This window comes from Zootoca vivipara, chromosome Z2 (genome assembly GCF_965207765.1).
Source record: "Zootoca vivipara chromosome Z2, rZooViv2.hap1.1, whole genome shotgun sequence".
NCBI lineage: Eukaryota > Metazoa > Chordata > Lepidosauria > Squamata > Lacertidae > Zootoca > Zootoca vivipara.
This window is the reverse complement of record NC_142585.1, coordinates 32,777,270-32,800,664: the sequence shown is the minus strand read 5'-3', so window position 1 is coordinate 32,800,664 and position 23,395 is coordinate 32,777,270. Positions and strand designations below refer to the sequence as shown.

General features: G+C 45.0%; 1 protein-coding gene across 2 annotated transcripts in view; it reads left to right on the top strand.

Moving 5' to 3' along the window:
- COL5A1 (collagen type V alpha 1 chain) overlaps nucleotides 1–23,395 on the top strand; it is a 192,261-nt gene that overhangs the window by 92,374 nt on the left and 76,492 nt on the right. For both annotated transcript variants that reach the window (XM_088664730.1, XM_088664731.1), the window contains exons 10-20: nucleotides 848–889; nucleotides 1,208–1,270; nucleotides 8,101–8,175; nucleotides 8,603–8,695; nucleotides 13,238–13,294; nucleotides 14,016–14,069; nucleotides 15,676–15,729; nucleotides 17,865–17,918; nucleotides 21,046–21,099; nucleotides 21,746–21,799; nucleotides 22,954–22,998. In XM_088664730.1, the coding sequence (XP_088520856.1) occupies nucleotides 848–889; nucleotides 1,208–1,270; nucleotides 8,101–8,175; nucleotides 8,603–8,695; nucleotides 13,238–13,294; nucleotides 14,016–14,069; nucleotides 15,676–15,729; nucleotides 17,865–17,918; nucleotides 21,046–21,099; nucleotides 21,746–21,799; nucleotides 22,954–22,998 (645 nt within the window). The remainder of the gene's footprint in view (nucleotides 1–847; nucleotides 890–1,207; nucleotides 1,271–8,100; nucleotides 8,176–8,602; nucleotides 8,696–13,237; nucleotides 13,295–14,015; nucleotides 14,070–15,675; nucleotides 15,730–17,864; nucleotides 17,919–21,045; nucleotides 21,100–21,745; nucleotides 21,800–22,953; nucleotides 22,999–23,395) is intronic.

The following is a 23,395-nucleotide window of genomic DNA, read 5'->3' as shown; positions in this document are numbered from 1 at the left end:
ACTGTGTGTGCCAGTTTTTTTAGCTCAACGTGCAGTAAGATCTTGGAGCCCTGTCGTTTTTGCTGTGCATAAGAGGGTTAAAAGCAGCAGCTGCTACAGAAGAAGAACATAAGAAAAATAAGAAGAGATGTGTTGCTGGATTAAGCCACCTAGTTGACCATCCTGTTCCTACAGTGGCCAGCCAGATGCCCCGAATGGGAAGCCCCCAGGCAGGATCTGAGCAGAACAACAACTCTTCCCTCTTGCAGTTTCCAGCAACTAGGATTCAGAAGGAATTCTGCCTCCAGCTGTGGAAGCAGAGCATAGCCATTGTGGCTAGTACCGGTAGCCATTGATAGCCCTGACCTCATTGCATTTGTCTAATCCTCTTTGAAAGCCATCCAAGCTAGTGACCATCACAGCCTCCTGCAGGAGGGAGTTCCACAGTTCAACTATGCACTGCATAGTAACTCTCTCATCTGTCCTGAATCTTCCAACATTCGGCAGCACTGGATGACCACAAGTTCTACTGTAATGAGAGAGGGAGAGAAACTCTTCTCTATCCACTTTCTCCACACCATGCAGTTTTGTACAGTTCTATCTTACTCACCTTTTGTCTAAGCTAAAACGTCTCAACTACTGCACCCTTTCTTCATAGGGGAGTTGCTCCATCCCCTTGATCGTTTGGGTTGCCCTTTTCTGAGCCTGTTCCAACTCTATTATTGAAAATATGCAATTTTGTACTATACTATTGCAGAATTCAGTTTTTAGACTGCAGAATTTTATTTTATTTTTTTAAAAAAAAACAAGTTTAGAGTTCCCACTGGCCTGTTTGTTAAATGTATTCCAATCTCTTTCTCTCTTTCAGGGGATGCTCATTGAGGGCCCATCTGGGCCAGAAGGACCAGCGGTGAGTTGCAAAATATGACCTATATATTCTGTGCTTTCCCCCAATTTTCTCTCACTTAGCACAACCTTGTCTCATTGTGTGTCTTTTGACTGCTGCCCGAGTGCAGCTGTTCTCTGGGTTCAATTACTTCCATATGATGGGCATGGATCTGCAAGCCTTGTGAGGTCAATTTGACAATGCTAAAGTAAACACATCCTTCTCATACTTTTCCTGTTCTGTGTGTGTGTGTGTGTGTGTGTGTGTGTGTGTGTGTGTGTGGTGTACACACACTTCCTTTTGTCTTGCAGCTAATTTTCCTTCTTTTTTCTTCCACATCAGGGTCTTCCAGGTCCTCCAGGTACGACTGGTCCCATGGGTCAAGTTGGAGATCCTGGTGAAAGGGTGAGTTACCTTGCAAATTCCCTGAGCACAGGGAGTGAGCCCTATTACAAAACTGCTCCTGCTGTCTTTCTGCAAATAATTTTTCTGCCTTGATTTGGAATCACCACTAACCTCACCTCTGACATTGATGGGACCAAGAAGACGTTCTCCCTCAAGGATCAAAGTGGCTTGGCAGGTTCACATAGGGAGATAGGTAGTTTGTGCCCAATTTCTCCTTCTAAGGTTGTTCCCTAAGCAGATTCTGTCTGAAGCTGAATCAGAAGTAAATGTTCAAAAGTTGAGTTGAAATATGTTAGCATAAATCACACAGGATAACATTCTAAGCAAATTTGATTCACACCGAAATTGGATTTCATGGGAAATGGCAGTTTCCTTTGCTGGCCTGCCAGAGCAAACTCAACAAAACTTTTATTATTATTATTACTACTACTACTACTACTACTAAGGGACCCAGGTGGCGCTGTGGTTAAACCACTGAGCCTAGGGCTTGCTGATCAGAAGGTCGGCGGTTCGAATCCCTGTGACGGGGTGAGCTCCCGTTGTTCGGTCCCTGCTCCTGCCAACCTAGCAGTTCGAAAGCACGTCAAAATGCAAGTAGATAAACAGCGGGAAGGTAAATGGCGTTTCCATGTGCTGCTCTGGTTTGCCAGAAGCAGCTTTGTCATGCTGGCCACATGACCTAGAAGCTATACACCGGCTCCCTTGGCCAATAATGCGAGATGAGCGCGCAACCCCAGAGTCAGTCACGACTGGACCTAATGGTCAGGGGTCCCTTTACCTTTACTACTACTACTACCCAGTGTCCAGATCTCACTTGGACCACAACAATTGACATGGGTTTCTGTTGCAATACGATGCTTGCATTTGTGAGATAATGTATTTTGTTTTTTTTTAAAAGCATGCTTAAATTGAGTTTCTGAGCATAAGGAGAACTTGCTGGATCAGGCCCATGGCCCATCTAGTCCAGCAGCCTGTTCTCACAATGGCTGGACAGTTGCCTGTGAGAAAGCAGCAAGTAGGACTGTCCTGAGCACAAGAGCCCTCTCCCATTCCCATGGTTTCCAGCAACTGCTATTCAGAAACATTACTACCTCCGACTGTGGAGGGCACAGCATAACCACCATGGCTAGTAACCATCAATAGCCCTCTCCTCCATGAATTCGTCCAATCTTCTTTGAAAACCATCCACTTAGTGCCTGTCACTTCCTCCTTGTTTCCTGGATGCCATGTACAGTACAGTAGTTGCAGGGAGAAGGCCCCCTATGTGATTCTGACAATGGCCAGCAGGAGGAGCTCCAGTATGCAATCTGTTTCTTCTAAAAGGATCCTCTTCCCCCTGCCCCCACCCCCGCAATTCGTGTAATAACCTGGGATAAATTTTCTGCTCAGTTTGGATTATTACCTGGGCTGGCAATTGCTTCTGCTTGAAGTTCAAAAGCAACTCTGGATGCCTTTTTTATGACACTCACTCTAAGCCCATGTGACATGGTTTTAGAGCTCTTGTTCAAGAAACAATGCAGATTAATCTGCAGGCAGCAGTCAATATACCAGTTGTATATGCAACCTGTAATGCACAACACAGAAACAGACATTTCAGGTTGTACCTAGGGATGTAAGATGGTAAAGGGCAGCTCTCTCTATTCTGCCTTGGTCAGATCACACCTGGACTACAGTTCTGGGTGACACAGTTTAAGAAGGGTATTGAAATGAAGTGTGCAAATGAAGGCGACCAAGATGATTAAGGGGCTGTAAACCAAGCCTTATGAGGGATGGTTGAAGGAGCTGGGTATGCTTAGCCTGGAAAAGAGGAGACTGAGAGGAGATACAATTTGTTATTGTTGTTTAGTCATTTAGTCGTGTCTGACTCTTCGTGACCCCATGGACCAGAGCACGCCAGGCACTCCTGTCTTCCACTGCCTCCTGCAGTTTGGTCAGACTCATGTTGGTAGCTTCGAGAACACTGTCCAACCATCTCGTCCTCTGTCATCCCCTTCTCCTAGTGCCCTCAATCTTTCCCAACATCAGGGTCTTTTCCAGGGAGTCTTCTCTTCTCATGAGGTGTCCAAAGTCTTGGAGCCTCAGTTTCAGGATCTGTCCTTCCAGTGAGCACTCAGGGCTGATTTCCTGAAGAATGGATAGGTTTGATCTTCTTGCAGTCCATGGGACTCTCAAGAGTCTCCTCCAGCACCATAATTCAAAAGAATCAATTCTTCGGCGATCAGCCTTCTTTATGGTCCAGCTCTCACTTCCATACATCACTACTGGGGAAACCAGAGCTTTAACTATACGGACCTTTGTCGGCAAGGTGATGTCTCTGCTTTTTAAGATGCTGTCTAGGTTTGTCATTGCTTTTCTCCCAAGAAGCAGGCGTCGTTTAATTTCGTGACTGCTGTCACCATCTGCAGTGATCAAGGAGCCCAAGAAAGTAAAATCTCTCACTGCTTCCATTTCTTCCCCTTCTATTTGCCAGGAGGTGATGGGACCAGTGGCTATGGTCTTAGTTTTTTTTGATGTTGAGCTTCAGACCATATTTTGCTCTCTCCTCTTTCCTCTTTCACCCTCATCAAAAGGTTCTTTAATTCCTCCTCACAATACAATAGCCATCTCCAAATATCCCAAGGGCTGTCCCATGGAAGATGGAACAAGCTTGTTTTCTCCTGCTGTGGAGGGTAGGACCCAAACCAATAGCTTCGAGTTACAAGAAAGGAGATTCCTACCAAACACCAGGAAGAATTTTCTGACAGTAAGAGCTGCCTGACAGTGGAATGGACTCGTTTGGAAGATTGTGGACTCTCCTTCATTTGGAGGTTTTTAAGCTGAGGCTGGATGGGGATGCTTTAGTTGCACAAAATCTAGTTGGACTAGATTACCCTCTTTCAGTTCTATGATTCTGCTATGATTGGAGATATAAGAAGGCCTCATTTTTCATCCCACTTGCATTTGTTGCACAAAGCACTATTTCCCTTCCACTGCAGTTTGTTTCCCACGAAAACCAAACAACGGTTTTTCATCTGGCTGTCCAGTGTGACAAAATCATGGCACATTCCTAGTTCCTTTGGGCACAGTGGCAGAGAAAGCCACTTGGGCACCTGGGGCAGTGCGCCCAGGGGTGGGGCGAGCCACCCATAGGGGTTGGGGTGCAGAGCAGGGTCTCCAGGGTCTGCCTGCCTCCTCCTACACAGCTGTCCTACAGCTGGGGGGGAGGCAGTGGGCAGACCATTTGGACAGTGCAGAGCCTTCGCACGCCCAAGGCACCGTGTCTCTCCCAGCTCAGGTGCGCTACAGGCCCCGCAGTGAGTGCCGCCTGGCATTTTGTCACCCCCCTCAGTGGTGACACCTGGGGCGGCTCACATCTACCGCATCCTCCTTCCTCTGCCCCTATCTGGGCATATGCTGGTGTCCATTGGTGTGAAGATAATTGTGCACCTTAGAAATGCAAACATGCAGGGATTCAAAGAGATCTGCTGGGTTTCCTTAGTAGATGAATATTACTGTTACATCTGTTTTACAGCAATTGATTTAGGCCTGACACCTAGTGGCATCCTTGGAACACTGCAAGCAGTTTCTGGGTGTGTGTTTTTTAAAAAAAGACTTTCTTAAATTAGAGCTGCACTGAACATCAAAAAAATATATTTCGTTTATTTTAACCTTTCATTGAGTGGGTGGGGAGCAATACAAAACCCTCCCTAAAGATAAGTTATTTAATTGATGCTTTTGGGAGAGATTGCCCCGTACCATATTTACAAGGTGCAGGTAGTCCCCCTATATATATATATATGTATGTATGTATATGTATATGTGTGTGTGTGTGTGTGTGTGTGTGTGTGTATTTTAAAAATTTAAGGCACTCGCTGCAGCTTCTCAAAGGCTGCAATTCCTGGAACATCTTGGAAATGCCGTCTCACATTGCATTGAGGAGGTGTGGCCAGCAGGGGGCAGTGTGTGGCTCTTTCCACAGCTTACAAATTTCTGCATTCCCTGGTTGATACCCAGTTTTCTTACTTTTAATATATATATATATATATATATATATATATATATATATATATATATATATATATCAGCATCCTCCCTCCCCTAAAATTTCGAATTTTAGAGAAATTCCTCTCTCTCTGCTCCCAGAAATGAGAAGGAATCTCAGCCGTGCTTTAGCTGAAGCAGGCCTGAGTATTTCATGACCTCAGAGAGATACCGTATTTTTCCGTCTATAAGACACCCCCATGTATAAGACACTATTTGGGGGGACTCCGATTTAAGAAAATGGGGGGAGATCTATCTGTGTATAAGACGCCCCCCCCCCAATTTTTGACATTATTTTTTAGGGGAAAAACCTAGTCTTATGCACGGAAAAATACGGTAATTTGGGGGCTTCTTTGTTTCTGATCACATCTGATCAGGTTCCCTTCTGTCTGTTCAAGACAATGTTCAACTATTTTCTAAACAAATAAGTATGTTTTGCATCTATTAAAGACACAAATCTCTTTATTTTAAAAGAAAAAGGAATATGGTGCTCATCGATGACATTGCAAAAGTAGTTTTAAAAATCACTCAAATGCTCCGAAAGAGTTTAGGAAAAGAGATTGCTAGATCAGGCCAGTGGCTCATCTAGTCCAGTGTGTAAGCAGATTCTGAGCACAACAGCAAACTCTCCACCCTGGGATTCTATAAATAACACATTGATGGTATAATTTAAGTAATTAATTGTGTAAGTCTTGTAATTTCACAACAGTGGATAGTGAGACGAATAGCATAGTTTCTGGTGGAAGGCGCATTGCAGTGGAATGGAAACAGTCTTGGATGTGATGAATACAGGGTGCAATGAAATATGATGCCCTTGTACATTCCTGGGAGAATAAACTTCATTCTGAATCCTCTAATAAGAACTGATCATACCATTGTTCCATTTCAATGGGGTCCAAATGTCCCTGTTTTTCAGGGACTGTCCCTGTTGTATGGCATCCAACACCCCTATTTTTGTCCAGACCTACAAACCTGGCCAATGACCTTGCCCTGAGAAAGATGCAGATGGAGGAGAAAATGCAGGCTTTGGGCCCAAATAAGGATTGGTTGTGTACCAACCCAATAACCTCTTGGACAGCAATAGGCCAGAAAAAGCCAGGGGTGAGACTTGGCCACTATAAAAAACATCCTGATTAAGTTGTACTCTAGTCTGAAAAATCAGGGGATTGCTATAATTTGGGGGAGGGATTTGGGGAAGGGCAGAGCATCCGCTTTGCATGTGCATGGTCCCAGATTGAATCCCCGGAAAAGAGATCTCCTACTTGAAACCCTGGAAAGCTGTTGCCAGTCAGTGTAGGAAATATTGAGCTGTCTGGACCCCTGCACCTGACTTGGGATAAGGTGGCTTCTTACATTGCTATTTAAATCTGCCCTTGATTTGGAACTGTCAGAGGGTCGTCGTGGCTACTCTAGAGTAACTCCGCCTAAGTCCAGTTTGTCTTCAAATAAGTTTATTGTGCTATTTATTTACAGTGTAGAGACAGCTTAAAACAGGACCTCTCATCCCGAAACAGAATCCGGCAATGGCGTACATCTGTTCCTAGGCCAGCAAAGTAGCCTGGGCACCCCAAAATGCCATCCCCTTGACCTGCATTGCAGCGCTCTTCTTACTTCTTGCGCCGGAAGGAGCGATGCCCTTTCAGCTTCCTCCCTGAGCGGTCGGTGCCCTGGCTCTGCAACATCCCTGAGCAGCTTCCTGCATCCCTCCGCCCCCCCCCCCGAGCTTTCCCATTGTTCCTCCCTCTGATTTCTCTCCTCCTCCGAGTCTCTCCCTCCCCCTCTGGCTGCTTCAGAACCACTGGTGCTCTCTGTACTTGACGAGGTGGGAGGTGGACGTCGGGATAATGGGGGCTGGCTCCCTGTAGGGAGTCACCCTTACAGGAGCCATAGGGACTAGAACCTTGCTAATTTTTATGGGAAAGGATGTAGCTCAGTGGTAGAGCCCTTCCCATCTTCCCAAGTTCAACCCTAGCATCTTCAGGTAGGGTTGGGAATACCCCTTGCCTGAAACCCAGGAGAGTCTCTACCAGTCAGTGCAGACAACACTGAGCTAGTTTGGCCAATGCTCTGACTCTCTCTCCTTTGTTCACATTATTATTTGTTTTCTCCCGGGGCTTCCTTCTTCTCCCAATCCTGTTGAGGGTTGGGTCTGTCAAACGGGTGGCACTGAGCTATTGCTTTTCCGATGCAGCCTCTTGTATTTACGACTCTTCGAGGGCCCAGTAATAATCTTCCCCACGGTTGTGACATGACAGAGCATGAAAGACCCAGCCATGCTGCATCAATCCTGCCTTGCAAGGAAGTCAATACTGCAGCTTGTCCTTTCGGAAGGGGCTGGAGCAGGCAGCTCGCTTGGTGGCTCCACCCAGCTGTGGGCCACGATTCCCTCTGCCTTTGGATGGGGGAGGAGGGACGGGACATGCACTTCAGGGAAGAAGAGGGAGAGGAGTGTTCAGTCTGCTTTTCGAAAGAACATAAGGGTTCCCTGTGGGTCATCTGGTTGGCCACTGAGAACAGGATGATGGAATAGATGAGCCCCCTTTGGCCTGATCCACCAGAGCTCCTCCTGTGTTCTGAAGTAACCTTTGTGAGATGGTTTTAATTTAGTGAATTAAGGAAGATCTATAAAATTCCCTCTGCTTCCCACCACTCTTCCTCTCTTGACCAGAAAGGTCCCAAAAGGAAGAGAGTAAATGCTTGGATCGCCACCTGACCGCTGCATCCTGCAGTCTCCACACCATTAATAAACCCAAAATAGTTGCATTGTCCAAAGTTTTTAACACCTGTTCTATGTTCCGTTCAATTTGCAGGGGCCTCCTGGACGAGCAGGCCTGCCTGGGGCAGATGGTTTGCCAGGACCTCCTGGGACTATGTTGATGCTGCCGGTGAGCACCCGTTAACTGGCAATTCGGGGGATTTGCAACTATAAAGACAACTTTCTCCATACAGGCATTTGCTGTTACCTGATACAGCATATTAAGGTCATTCGGCTGTGTGGAGGAGAATTCCAGTGACTGTCAGTGGGGGGGGGGAGAGACTTTACTGTTATAAGATGAGGTGGCAGAAGATTATTAAACCAGGTGACACACGCGTCTTTCCTTTACAAGCAAAAAGTAAATCTCACAGCCACTTGAAACAGCAGGTGGTTTTTTGCTGCCTACAAAGTCCTGTTGGGAATGGTGCTACCAATCCACTCTCATTCCCAGCAACCCTCCAGAAGTGAGATAATGTTGTCCTTCCCACCCCCACCCCACCCCCCAAAAGGATGTAATTCTCCAACTGATCCTCTTCTCTCCGCTTTGCCCACTTCAGTTTCGGTTCAGCGGGGGAGGTGATGGCGGCTCGAAAGGCCCCATGGTGTCTGCTCAAGAGTCCCAGGCGCAAGCCATCCTCCAACAAGCCCGGGTAAGTGATAGGTGCCACTTTGGCATGTGGGACACTGGGCCAGCTTCTCTCTACTTCGTTTACATGGTGGTGGGCGGCATAAAAGCAGTAATGAAATTTGTGTACGTAAAACAGCTACGAAATACATCACCCATCAGCTGATGAGCTCTGATTCCTGCATTGCAGGGGGTTGGGCTAGATGACCCTTGGGGCCCTTCCAACTCACCAATTCTATAATTCTATGCTCAATTGAGTATGTCAGATATAGCTGGATCACCCCTCAGGGAAAGGCTGTGTGAGCAGGTTAACTAAACTGCTCCACCATTAAAAGGACAACGGGGGGAAAGTCGCTGCTTTCGTCCTAGGAGGCCAAATCCAAAGTATGGAGAAATATATAAAGTGAAAAGCAAAGAACAATTAGCTGATATCGGTGGGATTTGAGACCTGACTTAAATTTCATGCAGCCACACAGGACACAGAAAGCTGCCTTACATTGAGTCCGGCCATTAGTCCATCTAGCCGAGTACAATCTGCAGTGACTGACATTGTGTTTCCAAAGTTCTAGATAGGAGGTCTCTCTCTGCCCTACTGGAAGACATGCTGCATGCAAAGTTCGGGCCCTGGCACTGAGCTGTGGTCCATCCCCTAAAAATAAAGTAAGATTCTAGTCCTCATAATTCTGAACATAGGGGCTGAGGTAAGTAGGAGGCCTTATGCAGAGTCAGACCCTTGGTCCATCTTGCTCCATATTGTCAGGAAATGCCAGGAATACCGACTGGAAATGCCTCTCTAGAGCCACAAGCAGGGGAAATTTACAGCCCTACCTGGAGACACCATTGGGGATTGAACCTGGGACCTTGTGCATATAAAGCAGATGCGCTGTGCCTGAGATATGGCCCTTTCCCTGAGCCTAGGATCTGAGCAGGCCACTTGAATGCTAAAACAGTGACTTCCAGAGCCATACAATACTGTTCTATAAACTTCCGTGAATGGGGTTGCCAGACCTCCTAGTCTGACCTGAAACTTCCCCCTTTGCCTGCCCCCCTTCAGGTAGCAGGAGGAGGTCTTGAATCTCCAGGTGGGCAGAAGTGCCTTTGATAATAATTTTAAAAATTATTATGAAGACTGTACATGCAATTTGCAAGCTTCAGCCCACCAGGGTGGCTACAAAGTAGTGGGAGGTTGCCTTCCTCTGGCCCCCTCTCCCAATTAACCTCCTTCTGCAGGGACTGGTGGGTGAGAGTCTCTTCATTTTTTTATTTTTTTAAAAGGAAGACTGCGAATGCAGCTTGCAAACTTCAGCCCCACAAGAGACCGCTGCAAATTATAGCACAGACACTCTGGTTGGGTCTGCCCTCTTCTGCTCCCTTCTCCCAATTAACCTCTGTCTCCAGGGCATCACCTGGGGGTTCCCCCAAGTGTCGGGGTTTGAATCCTGAAATCTCAGAGGCTGGTAAGTTTCTGACCTGGCAACCCTGCCCAGAAATCCCAGGAATGCCTGACCTTGTATATCCCTGCCTAGTCACTTCAGTTCTCAGGAGAGACACTCTTAGGATTCATCTTACATTGACTGAAAGCAGGGTGTTTAGCGTGGTGGCACCTTCCTTTTGGAATGCACCCTGAGCAAACAGCAAGCAGGTGTTCTACACTAATGTCACTCAGGTGCCTGCCTAAACCTTACCAGCTAATTGTTCTTTGCTTTTTCACTTTATATATTTCTCCATACTTTGGATTTGGCCTCCTAGGACAAAAGCAGCGACTTTCCTCCCGTTGTCCTTTTAATGGTGGAGCAGTTTAGTTAAACTCACAGCACACAGATCACTAAATTATCTTGCACTTTTTGCCGCCGCCGCGCCCCCCCCCCTCCCCAATGCATTATGATTGCAGCCCTTGGTTGGATTTTAATTACTGGAGAACACAGATAATTACAGGTCTTTTAAGGGATTGAATTCTTGCAATGGAACAAATTTGTCCTGGCGACGTTATAAAGTGCGGACAGGCCCATTACCTGCCAAAAGATTTATTGACTCTGGCCTAGCTACATGACTTTTTAATTAGTAGTTGAAAACAAAAAAACAAAGATCCCTAGACTGTGACAATTTCTGAAGTTCTGGGCCCTTGCTCTTTTCATAGAGGGCTCTGTAGGTGTTGTTGGAATCCAAGTCCCATCAGCCCTGGTCATTGCCATCAATATTCAGGGATGGTGGGAGTTGTAGTCCAAAAATACACGGGGAGCACCAGGTTTATGGAAGCCGGGCATCAGGGTACAAACAAGGAGCTGATTATCCTAGATCTGCTCTCTAGTCCTAAGATTCTACTCCTGTAAATGTGATGGGTGTTATATGCCCATTTTACCTATTTATATATTACGGCGTATAAGACGACTGAGCATATAAGACGACCCCCAACTTTTCCAGTTAAAATAGAGTTTGGGATATACTCGCCGTATATGAAATACGGCCCGGCGTATAAGACGACCCCCGACTTTTGAGAATATTTTCCTGGGTTAAAAAGTAGTCTTATACGCAGGAATATATATTATTTATATTTATTTATATTTATATTTATATTTATATTTATATTTATATTTATATTTATATTTATATTTATATTTATTCCATAAATGGTATATGCCACATGATAGTAAATAGAATCTCAAAGTGATTTTACAAAAAGATAAAATGATAACAATTCTCACTGACAAAAGTTTACAACATTAATTTAAGACTTTTGAAAAGTTGAATTAGCAATAGTTTATATACATACATATATATATATATATATATATATATATATATATATATATATATATGGACTCAAACACACATCAACTTTCTGAACATCTGGTGTGGCTTTTCTAAGCAAGAATGTTTCTAGCGTGCACTGAATAGACTCATGTCAATAGACAGGAAGTTCCAAAGTCTAGGCGTTGCCTCACTAAAATATTGAATTCATACAAATGCGGACAGGGTATTTATGTGGCAGCCCCTGTAATAGCATCAATTCTACTGATCGAAGTGGTCAAGTGGGCATATGTGAGGTAAGGCAATCTTGCAGGTAAACTGGTCCCAAATTGTTAAGGGCTTTATATGCTAATAGCAACAACTTGAATATGGCCCGGTAGCAGATCAATAACCAGTGCAGATCTCGGAGCACAGGTGTTACGTGCTGACAAGGCCTTGCTCCTGTCAGCTATCGTGCTGCAGTGTCCTGCACTAACTGCAGCTTCCAGATGCAGCACAACAGAAGCCCCCCACATATTTATCGCCTACACTTTCACCAAGGTAGTGTCCAACATACAGGTTTATAATAAAATCAATAAATACTGGTTGGTTAAAATGAAAGGGAAAGAATTGTAATTGCAAAGGCACATCCAGGCAAGACAGTTTTCAGAAGGTGTGGGTGGTTTTTACCAAACCTCCACTGGCAGGGAGTTCTATAGGGCAAAGCCTTCCACACCAAATAATAATAAATAATAATAATTTATTATTTATACCCTCCCCATCTGGCTGGGTCTCCGCAGTCACTCTGGGTGGCTTCCAACAAAATATTAAAATACAATAGTCAGTCAAACATTAAAAGCTTCCCTAAACAGGGCTGCCTTCTAATGTCTTCTAAAAGTCTGGTAATTGGTTTTCTCTTTGACATCTGGTGGGAGGGCGTTCCACAGGGCAGGTGCCACTACCAAGAAGGCCCTCTGCCTGGTTCCCTATAACTTGGCTTCTTGCAGTGAGGGAACCTCCAGAAGGCCCTTGGTGCTGGACCTCAGTGTCAGGGCAGAACGATGGGGGTAGAGATGCTCCTTCAGGTATACTGGACCGAGGCCTTTTAGGGCTTTAAAGGTCACCACCAACACTTTGAATTGTGCTTGGAAACGTACTGGGAACCAATGTAGATCTTTCAAGACAGGTGTTATGTGGTCTCGGTGGCCGCTCCCAGTCACCAGTCTAGCTGCCACATTCTGGATTAGTTGTAGTTTCCGGGTCACCTTCAAAGGTAGCTCCACGCAGAGCGCATTGCAGTAGTCCAAGCGAGAGATAACCAGAGCATGCACCACTCTGGCGAGACAGGCCGCAGGCAGGTAGGGTCTCAGCCTGCGTACCTGATGGAGCTGGTAAACAGCTTCCCTGGACGCAGAATTTTCCTGCGCCTCCATAGTGCAGACTCCCCCAGTGCTTCTTTAAGGCTTAAAAAAGAAGTCTCAACTGCATTCTGATTTTATCATTTTAACTGAAAATTGTAATGGGTTAGTATATAAATTGTCTAAAAAAAGTAAAGTCGCTGGGTTTTCTAACCAATGCTTTTCCTACACAGAGTAAACCCCTTAAAATTAACGGAGATGACTACCTTAGGTTGATTCATTTCTGGGGGTCTTCTCTGAGTAGAATTTAGCTGGGTAACAACCAGAGGAATTACTTCTGAGTAAACCTAATTCGGAGAGCAACATGTGGCTTCACCATGATGAGCTGCTATGCCCTCTGGTTGGCATGCAACTCTAGCAAAGGTGACAACTGCCAAGTACCATTTTTACACCCTCTTTTGTCTCTCTCCCCTCTCCTGCAGTTGGCGCTGAGAGGACCAGCAGGCCCAATGGGTCTTACTGGAAGGCCAGGCCCCATGGTAAGTAAGCAGTGCAAAGCCCTCAAAGCTCTCTATTTTATATCTTTCTATATACATAAAAACCCAAGGCTGTCATCACGTTCTGCAGTCTGCAGCAGCAGGCAGGAAAGTGAGGAAGTAGCTCTGGTAGCTCGCCTTTCAGCGAGCAGGTAAAGGTGCTTTGCATGGTGGTTCAGCAAGCAAGCCACCTCCCTGTTTTAAAGGGGGACTGGAGTTTGAGACAAGCTGTGAGTAGAGGGGGAGGGGCTTTGTGAAGACTGCTAGAGGAGCAATAAGGGACAATCTTTGGACATAATGTTCTGCAACTCCCTCCATTGAAGGCTCTAGGTGTAAAATAAGCTGTATTTCTTAAAGACACTAGTCTCTCCTGTTTTCCCAATGGAAGCACAAACTCTGGGTAAGCATCTGCAACCCCCTGGAGTCTTGTTACCCCTAAGCAGAGATTGGGAGTGGCATGTAACAATATGCATGGCGCTGCAGGGGAGAAGTGTGCATTACAATGCACACGTTGGTGCAAATGATGTGCATTGTTATGAGTGGGAAATTGCTTGCAAAAACTGGTAATTTGTGCATGGAATGGATGCCAAAATCACCAGTAACCATCAGCCAGGAATGAGGAGAGTAGGCTGGGGTGGGGTGTTGGGGTGGGCTAATAATTTACTGATTAATTTTTCAGTTCGTTCCTTTTCCCCTTTCTTTCTGAATATTCCTCTTCTCTTAGGGACCCCCAGGCAGTGGAGGCATAAAGGGTGAATCAGGAGACATGGGACCACAGGTATGTATGTTTGTTTGTTTGTTTGTTGCATTTATAGCCCATCTTTTTCTCCACGGAGCTCAAGGCAGCTTACATAGTTCTTCTGCTCTTCATTTTATCCCCACAACAACCCTGTGAGGTAGGTTAGGCTGAAAGGCAATGACTCGCCCAAGGTCACCCAGTGAGCTTCATGATTGAGTAACAATTTGAAACCTGGTCTCCTAGGTCCTAGTGCAGCACTCTAACTGCTCCACCACATTGTACTTTCTTTAATCAATCAACACACTCGTTTTGAAAAGCCTCTGTTGACTTGGTCCAGATAGGCAGGTGACGTTTAACTCCCCTCCTCCCAGGATGGATCACAAGGAAAGATCTGACTCGCAAGCTCTGCTATTAATTTAAATCATACACAATAGAGCCATTTTTTCCTATAGAGGTGTGTGTGTGACTTTGCCCTCCTAAGAAAGGATGCTCCATTTATCTCAGAAAGGATATGGATACCTAGCAGCTTAATAAGCCCTAAAGGGCCGTCCCTACAAATTAATCTGAATGTGGAGCTTGAAGAGAGTAGATAGAGGAAGCTATTATCCTCTTACTTTCCCTTCTGAGTTGCCTGTTCAATGCCTCCATCTCACTGCATACTGTATAACAAAATGAAATACCTTTAGGAGGCTTAAGTGCTCTGGGGCTGGTGATAAACTGTGCCTGTCCTTTATCCCTTTCCACCTTTGCAGAGCAAAGATGCTGCTCTTCGCACATAGGTACCACGTGGAGCCAGGATGGCTGTGTCAGTGGCCCTCTTTGAATGCCCACTCGCTAGGTTTTGCATCCTTGCCCTCCTTTGTGATTCTCTTGAGGGACAAGGGCTGTAGCTTTAGTGCAGAGCATTGGCTTTCCATGCAGAAGGTCCCAGGTTCAATCCTTGTCATCTGTTCAGGTTCATTCAATGGCAGAGCATATCAAAATATCAACAGAAATCCCCTCAGTACTGAGCTAGGTTGACAGATGGTCTGTGTCTCAGTCTGTAGGCCAATTCCTATGTTCTTGGTCCTATATTGCAAGTAACTGGGAACAGCCACCGCTCACCAGGAGAGCATTTGCTTGGCATGCAGAAGGCCCTAGGTGTAATCCCCAACATCTCCTGTCAGAAACCACAAAAAGCCACTGACACTCAGTGTAGATAATGCTTGAATTCAGTGGACCAATGATCTGACTTGGTGCAAGGCGGCTTACCTACTTTATTATTATTTATTAAATTTCTATCCTGCCCTTCGTCTGAAGATTACAGGGCAGTTTACAATATAAAAACAAAAATATATACCATAATAACAAGCAACAAGGACACACCCACACCCCACACACAGTTTAAATGGCCATAGATTGTTTGATTAGCCAAATCCATGTGAGAAGAGGAATGTTTCTGCCTGGTGCCTACATAGCCCTTTATTCAGAGCAATGAGGACTAGAATCTTACTTTATTTTTATGAGAAGGGCACATAGTAGAGCATGTCCCAAATTCAGTCTTCACTGGCATGGTGGATGAGTCATTGGTCTGCCTCTATATACAGCAGCTTCATGTGTTCCTATGCTTATCTTTTTTTCCCATGCTCTGTTCCATTTCTTTCAGGGACCACGCGGTGTACAAGGACCTCCAGGCCCATCAGGGAAACCAGGACGACGAGTATGTGTGCAGTGAGATTAAAAGCATGCTTGGTATGGTCTTATTAATTGGGTCCACACAGAGTGATCTGGAGCTGTCAAAGTAGGGCAGTCTGGTGGCAAAGTGTGGGGAGAAGAATATGTGCAGGCATGTTTAATTGTGGAGAAACATTTTACACACCTCTCCTGGCTGCATGACTGCGGAAGGCCCCCGGAATCGGTTCAAAGCCTGGATTTGGTTGGCCCTTGATTATCCTGCTTTGGAGCTGCTGGATGGGTCTCCGAATCAGATTGAGGAGAAACCTCTGCCCAGCCCTAAAGATGATTGGTTGGGAGGGTGATATGAGATTCAGTCAGCCCCCAAAATGGGACCCAGAGCAGCAAACAGAGTTCAGAGGGGGCAGAAGCAGGGGCGCTATCAATGGCCCTGTTGACCCCCTTTGGCTTCCTTTAGGGAGGGATTCTTGACTCTGCAAGTTCGCAGCAAATTCACTTTTGGGAAAATGCAGGTGTCCATTTCTAATTCCTACTCAGTGGGGGTACCGCCATCTGCACCTCTAGCTGTTCCTGAGTTGCATTCTGTAAGAGGGAAGCAGACCCTTTTCTCAAGGCTTCCTGTGACTCTCACAGTTGACTTCTTTCTGCTCAGTTTGAGTTAGTGGCCAGTCCTTGTGTGTTTGATTGAGAAATGAAGAGGCCATTGAGCACATATTTGCACTGCTGATCTTGGCAGAACCCATCAAAACCAAAATTATCATCTCATTGGAATGGTGTTCCATGGACTTATTCTGTGATCAGGATTGTGAGCTGTGCCGGTCTCCCACGGTTGGGAGGAACCCCAAGGATTATCCTCTCCCACCCCCTGCAATGCAGAAATAACAGCTAAGGAATCCCTGACAGGTGTCCTTCTGACATCTGCTTAAAAACCTCCGGTGAAGGAGAGCCCATGTTCCAAGTTCATAGAATGATAGAATTCTTTGTTTTTAATATTTATTGAATTTTATAACAAATAATGATACAAATCTCATTCATCATGTTATTTACAATTATTCTCCCTCCCCTCCTCTAGACTTCCCACAACTCCCCCTCTGCTGAGTTATTTAGGTTTATCTATCGTATCCTGCTTTTCCTACACAAAACTAAAATCCCTTATCATTTCTCTGAAATATCTGTTACTCAAATGAAATTGTGAAAGTTTATTCAAATCCTGCCAGTGAATCCAGTCCATTCTGTTGTTTCTGCAAATAAACTATAAATGGTTCCCAGACTCTTTTGAAGTCCTTTTTGCCCTTCTCTCGTAGTTTATCTGTTAGCTTAGCCAATTCTGCATAGTTTATCAGCTTTTCTTGCCATTGTTCCTTTGATGGTATTTCTCCCGTCTTCCAATATTGTGCAATCAAGATTCTTGCCGCTGTTGTAGCATACATAAATAATGCCCATTTTTCTTTTGTTAGCTCTTGATTTGAGATACCTAACAAAAAGGCTTAAGGGTGTTTTACAAAATTCATTTTAAACATTTTTTTTTCAATTCATTGTATATCATTTCCCAATATTTTTAATGCAATTTGCATTCCAGCCACATATGATAAAATGTTCCTTCCTTTTCCTTACATCTCTAACATCTGTTATTTTCTTTCCTAAACGTCTTTGCCATTTTCACTGGTGTGATATACCATCTATACATCATTTTCATGTAATTCTCTCTTAATTGTAGGCAAGCTGTGAATTTTATATCAACTTTCCATAATTTCCCCCAACTTTCAAATTGGATATTGTGTCCCACATCCTGAGCCCATTTAATCTTTTTATCTTCTGAAGAGAATGATAGAATTCAATCAATCAGTTTATTGAGAATGATAGAATTGTAGAGTTTAAAGGGACCCAGCATTCATTCAGCCCTCCCCCCTGCAATGCAGGGATCCCGGCTGAAGCACCCCTGATAAATGACCATCCAACCCTGTTTAAAAACTCCCAACAAAGTATAGTCCACCACCTTCTGTTGTAGTGTTGATTCAGCCTTATTCTTCTAGAATAAGAACCATGCACCATATACTAAGCCATTCAGCTAACCATGATCAAAGTCATGGTGATGTGCCCTTTGATGCCTTGCTAGTGTTGGTGCTTTGTAGCTTAATTTCTTCCTCTCTCTCTTTTTAGGGACGTGCTGGGAGCGACGGCGCTCGAGGGATGCCTGGCCAGACTGGGCCAAAGGTATTTGGGCCAAAATTTTCAGGGTCTTTTTTTTAAATCCCCATTTACTCTAGGAAACATACTGCCATTTACAAGGAGCAATCACATTCCAGGTGAGATGAGCCCGTCGCCTACGGGCCTGGCGCTCCCATCAGCCCAAAAGCTGAAGATTTGCAACTGCAAATTTAATGGCTGCACCTGCCCTTTGTGCTAATAATAATAATAATAATAATAATAATAATAATAATAATAATAATAATAATATATAACCCTGCCCATCTGGCTGGGTTTCCACAGCCACTCTGGGCAGCTTCCAACAGAAAAAAAATCTATTAAACATTAAAAGCCTCCCTAAACAGGGCTGCCTTCAGATGTCTTCTAAAAATCTGGTAGCTGTTTTTCTCTTTGACATCTGATGGGAGGGCATTCCACAGGGCGGGCGCCACCACCGAAAAGGCCCTCTGCCTGGTTCCCTGCAACTTGGCTTCTCGCAATGAGGGAACCGCCAGAAGGCCCTCGGTGCTGGACCTCAGTGTCCGGGCAGAACGATGGGGGTGGAGACACTCCTTCAGGTATACTGGACCGAGGCCTTTTAGGGCTTTAAAGGTCACCACCAACACTTTGAATTGTGCTTGGAAACGTACTGGGAACCAATGTAGATCTTTCAAGACAGGTGTTATGTGGTCTCGGTGGCCGCTCCCAGTCACCAGTCTAGCTGCCGCATTCTGGATTAGTTGTAGTTTCCAGGTCACCTTCAAAGGTAGCCCCACATAGAGTTCATTGCAGTAATCCAAGCGAGAGATAACTAGACCATGGCAAGACAGTCTGCGGGCAAGTAGGGTCTCAGCCTGCGTACCAGATGGAGCTGGTAAACAGCTGCCCTGGACACAGAATTGACCTGCGCCTCCATGGACAGCTGTGAGTCCAAAATGACTCCCAGGCTGCGCACCTGGTCCTTCAGGGGCACAGTTACCCCATTCAGGACCAGGGAGTCCTCCACACCTGCCGCCTCCTGCCCCCCCCCAAAAAAACAGTATTTCTGTCTTGTCAGGATTCAACCTAAATCTGTTAGCCACCATCCATCCTCCAACCGCCCTTATCTAGAAAGTATTATCCCTTTTTCCTTTGCTCCTCACTTCATTCAGAGTTCGCTCCGCTATCATCAAAAGGGACAGAAGCCATTAAACAGGAAATTTGAATATGGAGACATTTTTCCCGTGAGCTGCATATTAGAAGGTTTAAGTGTTTGTTTAAGTTGGTACTTAAGGTAGAAATGGATGGAGACAGGGACTGTTGCAAAGGAAGAGGACCACAAATCATTTGTCCCTGGAGATGTGCAGCCACCGTTGCCTGGTCCCAAAAATATTGAAAATTAGGGAGACGTTTCAGGGTCAGGGTAGAGGAGACGTGGCTAAATAATTTTAAAGTGCAAAGACAGAGATTTTTCTGTGTACAGGCTTGGTGGTCTATATCCAGCCCCTGTCCCTGAAGTTCCCCACCCCTATTTATAGATCATGGGTAGGAAACCTGCACCCCTCCAGATGTTATCGGACTACAGTGGTACCTCGCTAGACGAACGCCTCGCGCAATGAAAAAATCGCAAGACAAAAACGTTTTGCGATTTTTTTCAGATTCGCAAGACGAAGTTTTCTATGGCCATGCCATAGAAAACTTCGCAAGACAAAGCAGGGCAGGGGCGCCGCGAGGAGGAGAAAGTCCAGGGGTGGCCCATCAAGGAGACCAAGCCTCCTCTGGGGAGCCCGCCCGCCTTGCGCGTCCGCCGCTGCCATCGCTCGGCTTCCGCAGGGACATGGCGATTGGCGGCGCTGCACTAAAATGGCAGCCGGCAGTGGAGCCCCTTCTTGGCTGGGTGCACGGGAGAGCTGCGCGCTAACGGGAGAGGCCAACCAGAGAGCCTGCCTGCCTGCCTGCCTGCCTGCCTGCGCGCGAACGGGCTGTCTGTCTGGTTGGGCGTGAGGGTCCGGCTGCTAGGGACGGAGGGAGGGAGCCTCTCCCTGGCCTTCCTCCTGCTTTCCTCTCCCCGGAGCCTTAAAAACTTCCGGAGCATGGTGGATGAGTTGGCACCTTTTTTTGCCCTTTTTTTGCCCATAGGAATGCATTAATTAAATTTCAATGCATTCCTATGGGAAACCACGCTTCGCAAGACGAAATTATCGCAACACGAAACGACTCGTGGAACGAATTGATTTCGTCTTGCGAGGTACCACTATACACATCTCATCCAGTGCTAGCTGGCACATCCAATGCTCATGCATGATGGGAGTTGTTTTAAATTACTTTTAAAATTGTATTTTAATGCCCTGAGACCTTCAGGTGAAAAGCAGGTAATTTAAATATTGTGGGCGGTATTTAACAAAGTTTTGCACAAGGTAGGTCTATTGAAATGATGGACCGAACTTATTCATTTTAACAATTTAATGGGTTTACTCAGAGTAGAACCTAGGTCCTACCTGCACCATATATTTAAATCAGCATCACACTTAAAAGATGGTGCCTCCTTTCAAAGCATCTTGGGAACTGTAGTTTCTTAAGGGTACCGAGAGTTGTTAGAAACCCATTATTCCCATACCAGAGCTTCAATTCTCAGTTCCCTGTGAAGAGGGATTGACTGTTAAACCACTCTTGGAATTGTAGCTATCTGAGGGATAATAGGGGGCCTCCAGACAACTCTCAAACTAGCAAACTACAGCTCCCAGAATTCTTTGGGGGCAGCCCTGACTATTTAAAGTGGTATGATGCTGCTCTAAATGTGTAGTGAATATGCAGCCTTCATTGACTACCACTGTTTGTGCTAAATATCGGCTAATTTAGCACAGAAATAGCTGTTGCGCCAAAGCTGTGGCTATTGTGGAAACAGAGGCCCTGAGATGAGATACCTTTCCCTCATCCTTCCATCTTCCTTTGCTCATTGCAATAATGCCATGTGTGACTTGATGTCCTCAATCCACACCTGTTGTAGGCAACATCTATTCTGGGATGAGCAGCTCCATTGATTTAACCAAGCAAAAAAAAACCTGGATGTATTCTGTCTGAATGCTCAGCATATTCACTTACAGCTTTTAGGAAATGGTGGGTGATTTTGTTGTTGTTTTTTAAAAAGTTCTCTCTTCTTAACATTTTATTGTAGGGTGACCGAGGTTTCGATGGTCTGGCTGGATTGCCAGGGGAGAAAGGCCACAGGGTAAGTCTATTACAGGTTTATATCTTGTTCTGGCTGAATTACTTTATATGCCATCATGAAGAGGCTGACTGGTTTTGATAACCTCAATCTGGGATTGGGGGGTGGGGGTGGAATTCAGTTTGGTTCATTAACCATACCTAATTTGAAATGCCCAAAGCAGGGCAATTAAACCAAAATCCTTCAAAACTCATGCTTCTCTGAATTTTGAAATGCAGTTTTATACACATAAAAAAAATGTGTATAAAATGCATACATTACTGAAAGTAATATGCATTTAGGGGAAATTGCTTGCAAAGATGGATATGTTAAGATAAATAAGATTTCATATAGCCATTTGCAACTTTATAATGTTGGAAAGCTGTATAGTATGGAAGGCATCTGAATAAAATTCTTTGTATTTTTTTCTATAAAAATAATAATAATTAGAGGCTACAAACCCCAAAGACAGAATGCCGGTGTCTGGAATCCACAGGAGGGGAGAGGGCTCTTGTGCTCAGATGCTGCTTGCATCCCACTGGGCATTTGGTTGGCCATTGTGAGCAGAAGAAGCTGGACTAGATGAGCCATTGGCCTGATCCAGCAGGGCTCTTTCTAGGCTCTTGTGTTCTTCAAGAATGTGGCTGATTCTGTCCTTTGTTTTTCTTAGGGTGAACCAGGCCCTTCAGGGCCCCCAGGAGCCCCTGGAGAAGATGGCGAGAGGGTGAGTCCATTCCACTCTTCTTTTGACTGCAAGGAACCCAGTGCATGTTCCTCACTCTCTGACTGCAACCCCAAGGGATAGCCCATGTGTGCAAATGGAGCTTTTGCAAATCATTCAATACTTTTTTGTGCATTTAGGGATGTAAGAAGGCATCACTTTTTTGTCATGCCTTGAATCCATCACATGCTGTTCTGTTTCCATTCTGCTGCAGTTTGACTTCTGCCCCAAACTCCCTTTTTCATCCTGCTGTAGCAAAATGACATAACTTACAGAATTAATTACGGCAATTGCATAATAATTACATTCTTCCACCTCATTCATTTCAATTCACTGCAAATTTGGGGAGTAATCAATTACGTATTGTTTGCAGATGGACAACAGCAGCAAATACCAGTTGCATTCACTGGATGGATATGAACATTAGCAATTTCTGTTCCCATTTCTATTTAGATTTAAATTCTTGAACATCCTTACATTCATTTCCTGTCCAATGGAAGCCTGTTGATATAATGGAAAAGAGAGGAGGACCCTATATTTAACCTCCCTGTTGAGTTTTGATTATTTGATCCGTTAGCTGGCTCTTTTTCAATGGTTTCCCCATTGGTTCCAACCAATTCTTCAGTGGTTCCCCCCTACCCTACCCTATAAAAAGCATTATTCAGCACAGTGGTTTGCAGGACCCATTAAGGAACATAACAACACAACAAAATATTAAAAAGTTACAATTAATTGCCCATTTATTCGAAATCCAATTAAAACTTGTTTGATTAATTCAACAAAACTGATGAACTTGATTCAGTGATACCAGGGGTTAGAACCACTTTGGGTACCACTGTGTTACATATTAACCTTCATTTATCAAAATCATCCTCCCCCCCTTTGTTTAAGCAAATCTATCTTCATAAATGTTGGCCTGGATTATGAGGATATTGCTTACAGTTTCTCTGATCTCATCAGTTCTACACATGCTGTATTATTCTCTTAGTTGACAAGGTCTTCTTTATGCACAGGCTACTCCTTATCACTCTCACAGAGCTGTTCTCCCTGTGCAATTATTTAATCACAAATGAAAACACCTGTGATACAGTTGGTAGAGCCCATTTCTGATTTCTCTCCCTCTCCTTCTTCCTTCCCATTTCTTTGCATCCAAACAGGGCGACGATGGTGAAGTTGGACCCAGAGGTCTCCCTGGCGAACCCGTAAGTCATTCACCACAGCAATGGAAACAAAACAAAATACAGCATAAACTGCATTAGCTACCTATTAGAGGTGTACACCAAAGATTCTTCTCTAAGAAAGCATAATGTGTGAATCGGACTTCCCAGTGTCTCACATGAGTGCTCATGAAGTGTTGGAGGTATAGCCCCCTACAGGACATATACTCGAAGGCAAACCCAGGTTTGCTAAAACATAATGTGTGAAAAGGTCCTCCGCAACCTACTTAAAGATGTGAAGCCCGGGGGGGGGGGGTGGAGACGAAAAATTTCGGGGGGGGGGGCATTTCCCCCCGTTCTTTCCCTGAAGCCTTTTTTTGTTTTTTCCCCGAAAAATTGGAAAAACAAAAAAATAGGTTATGTATGGAATGTTTTATTTTAA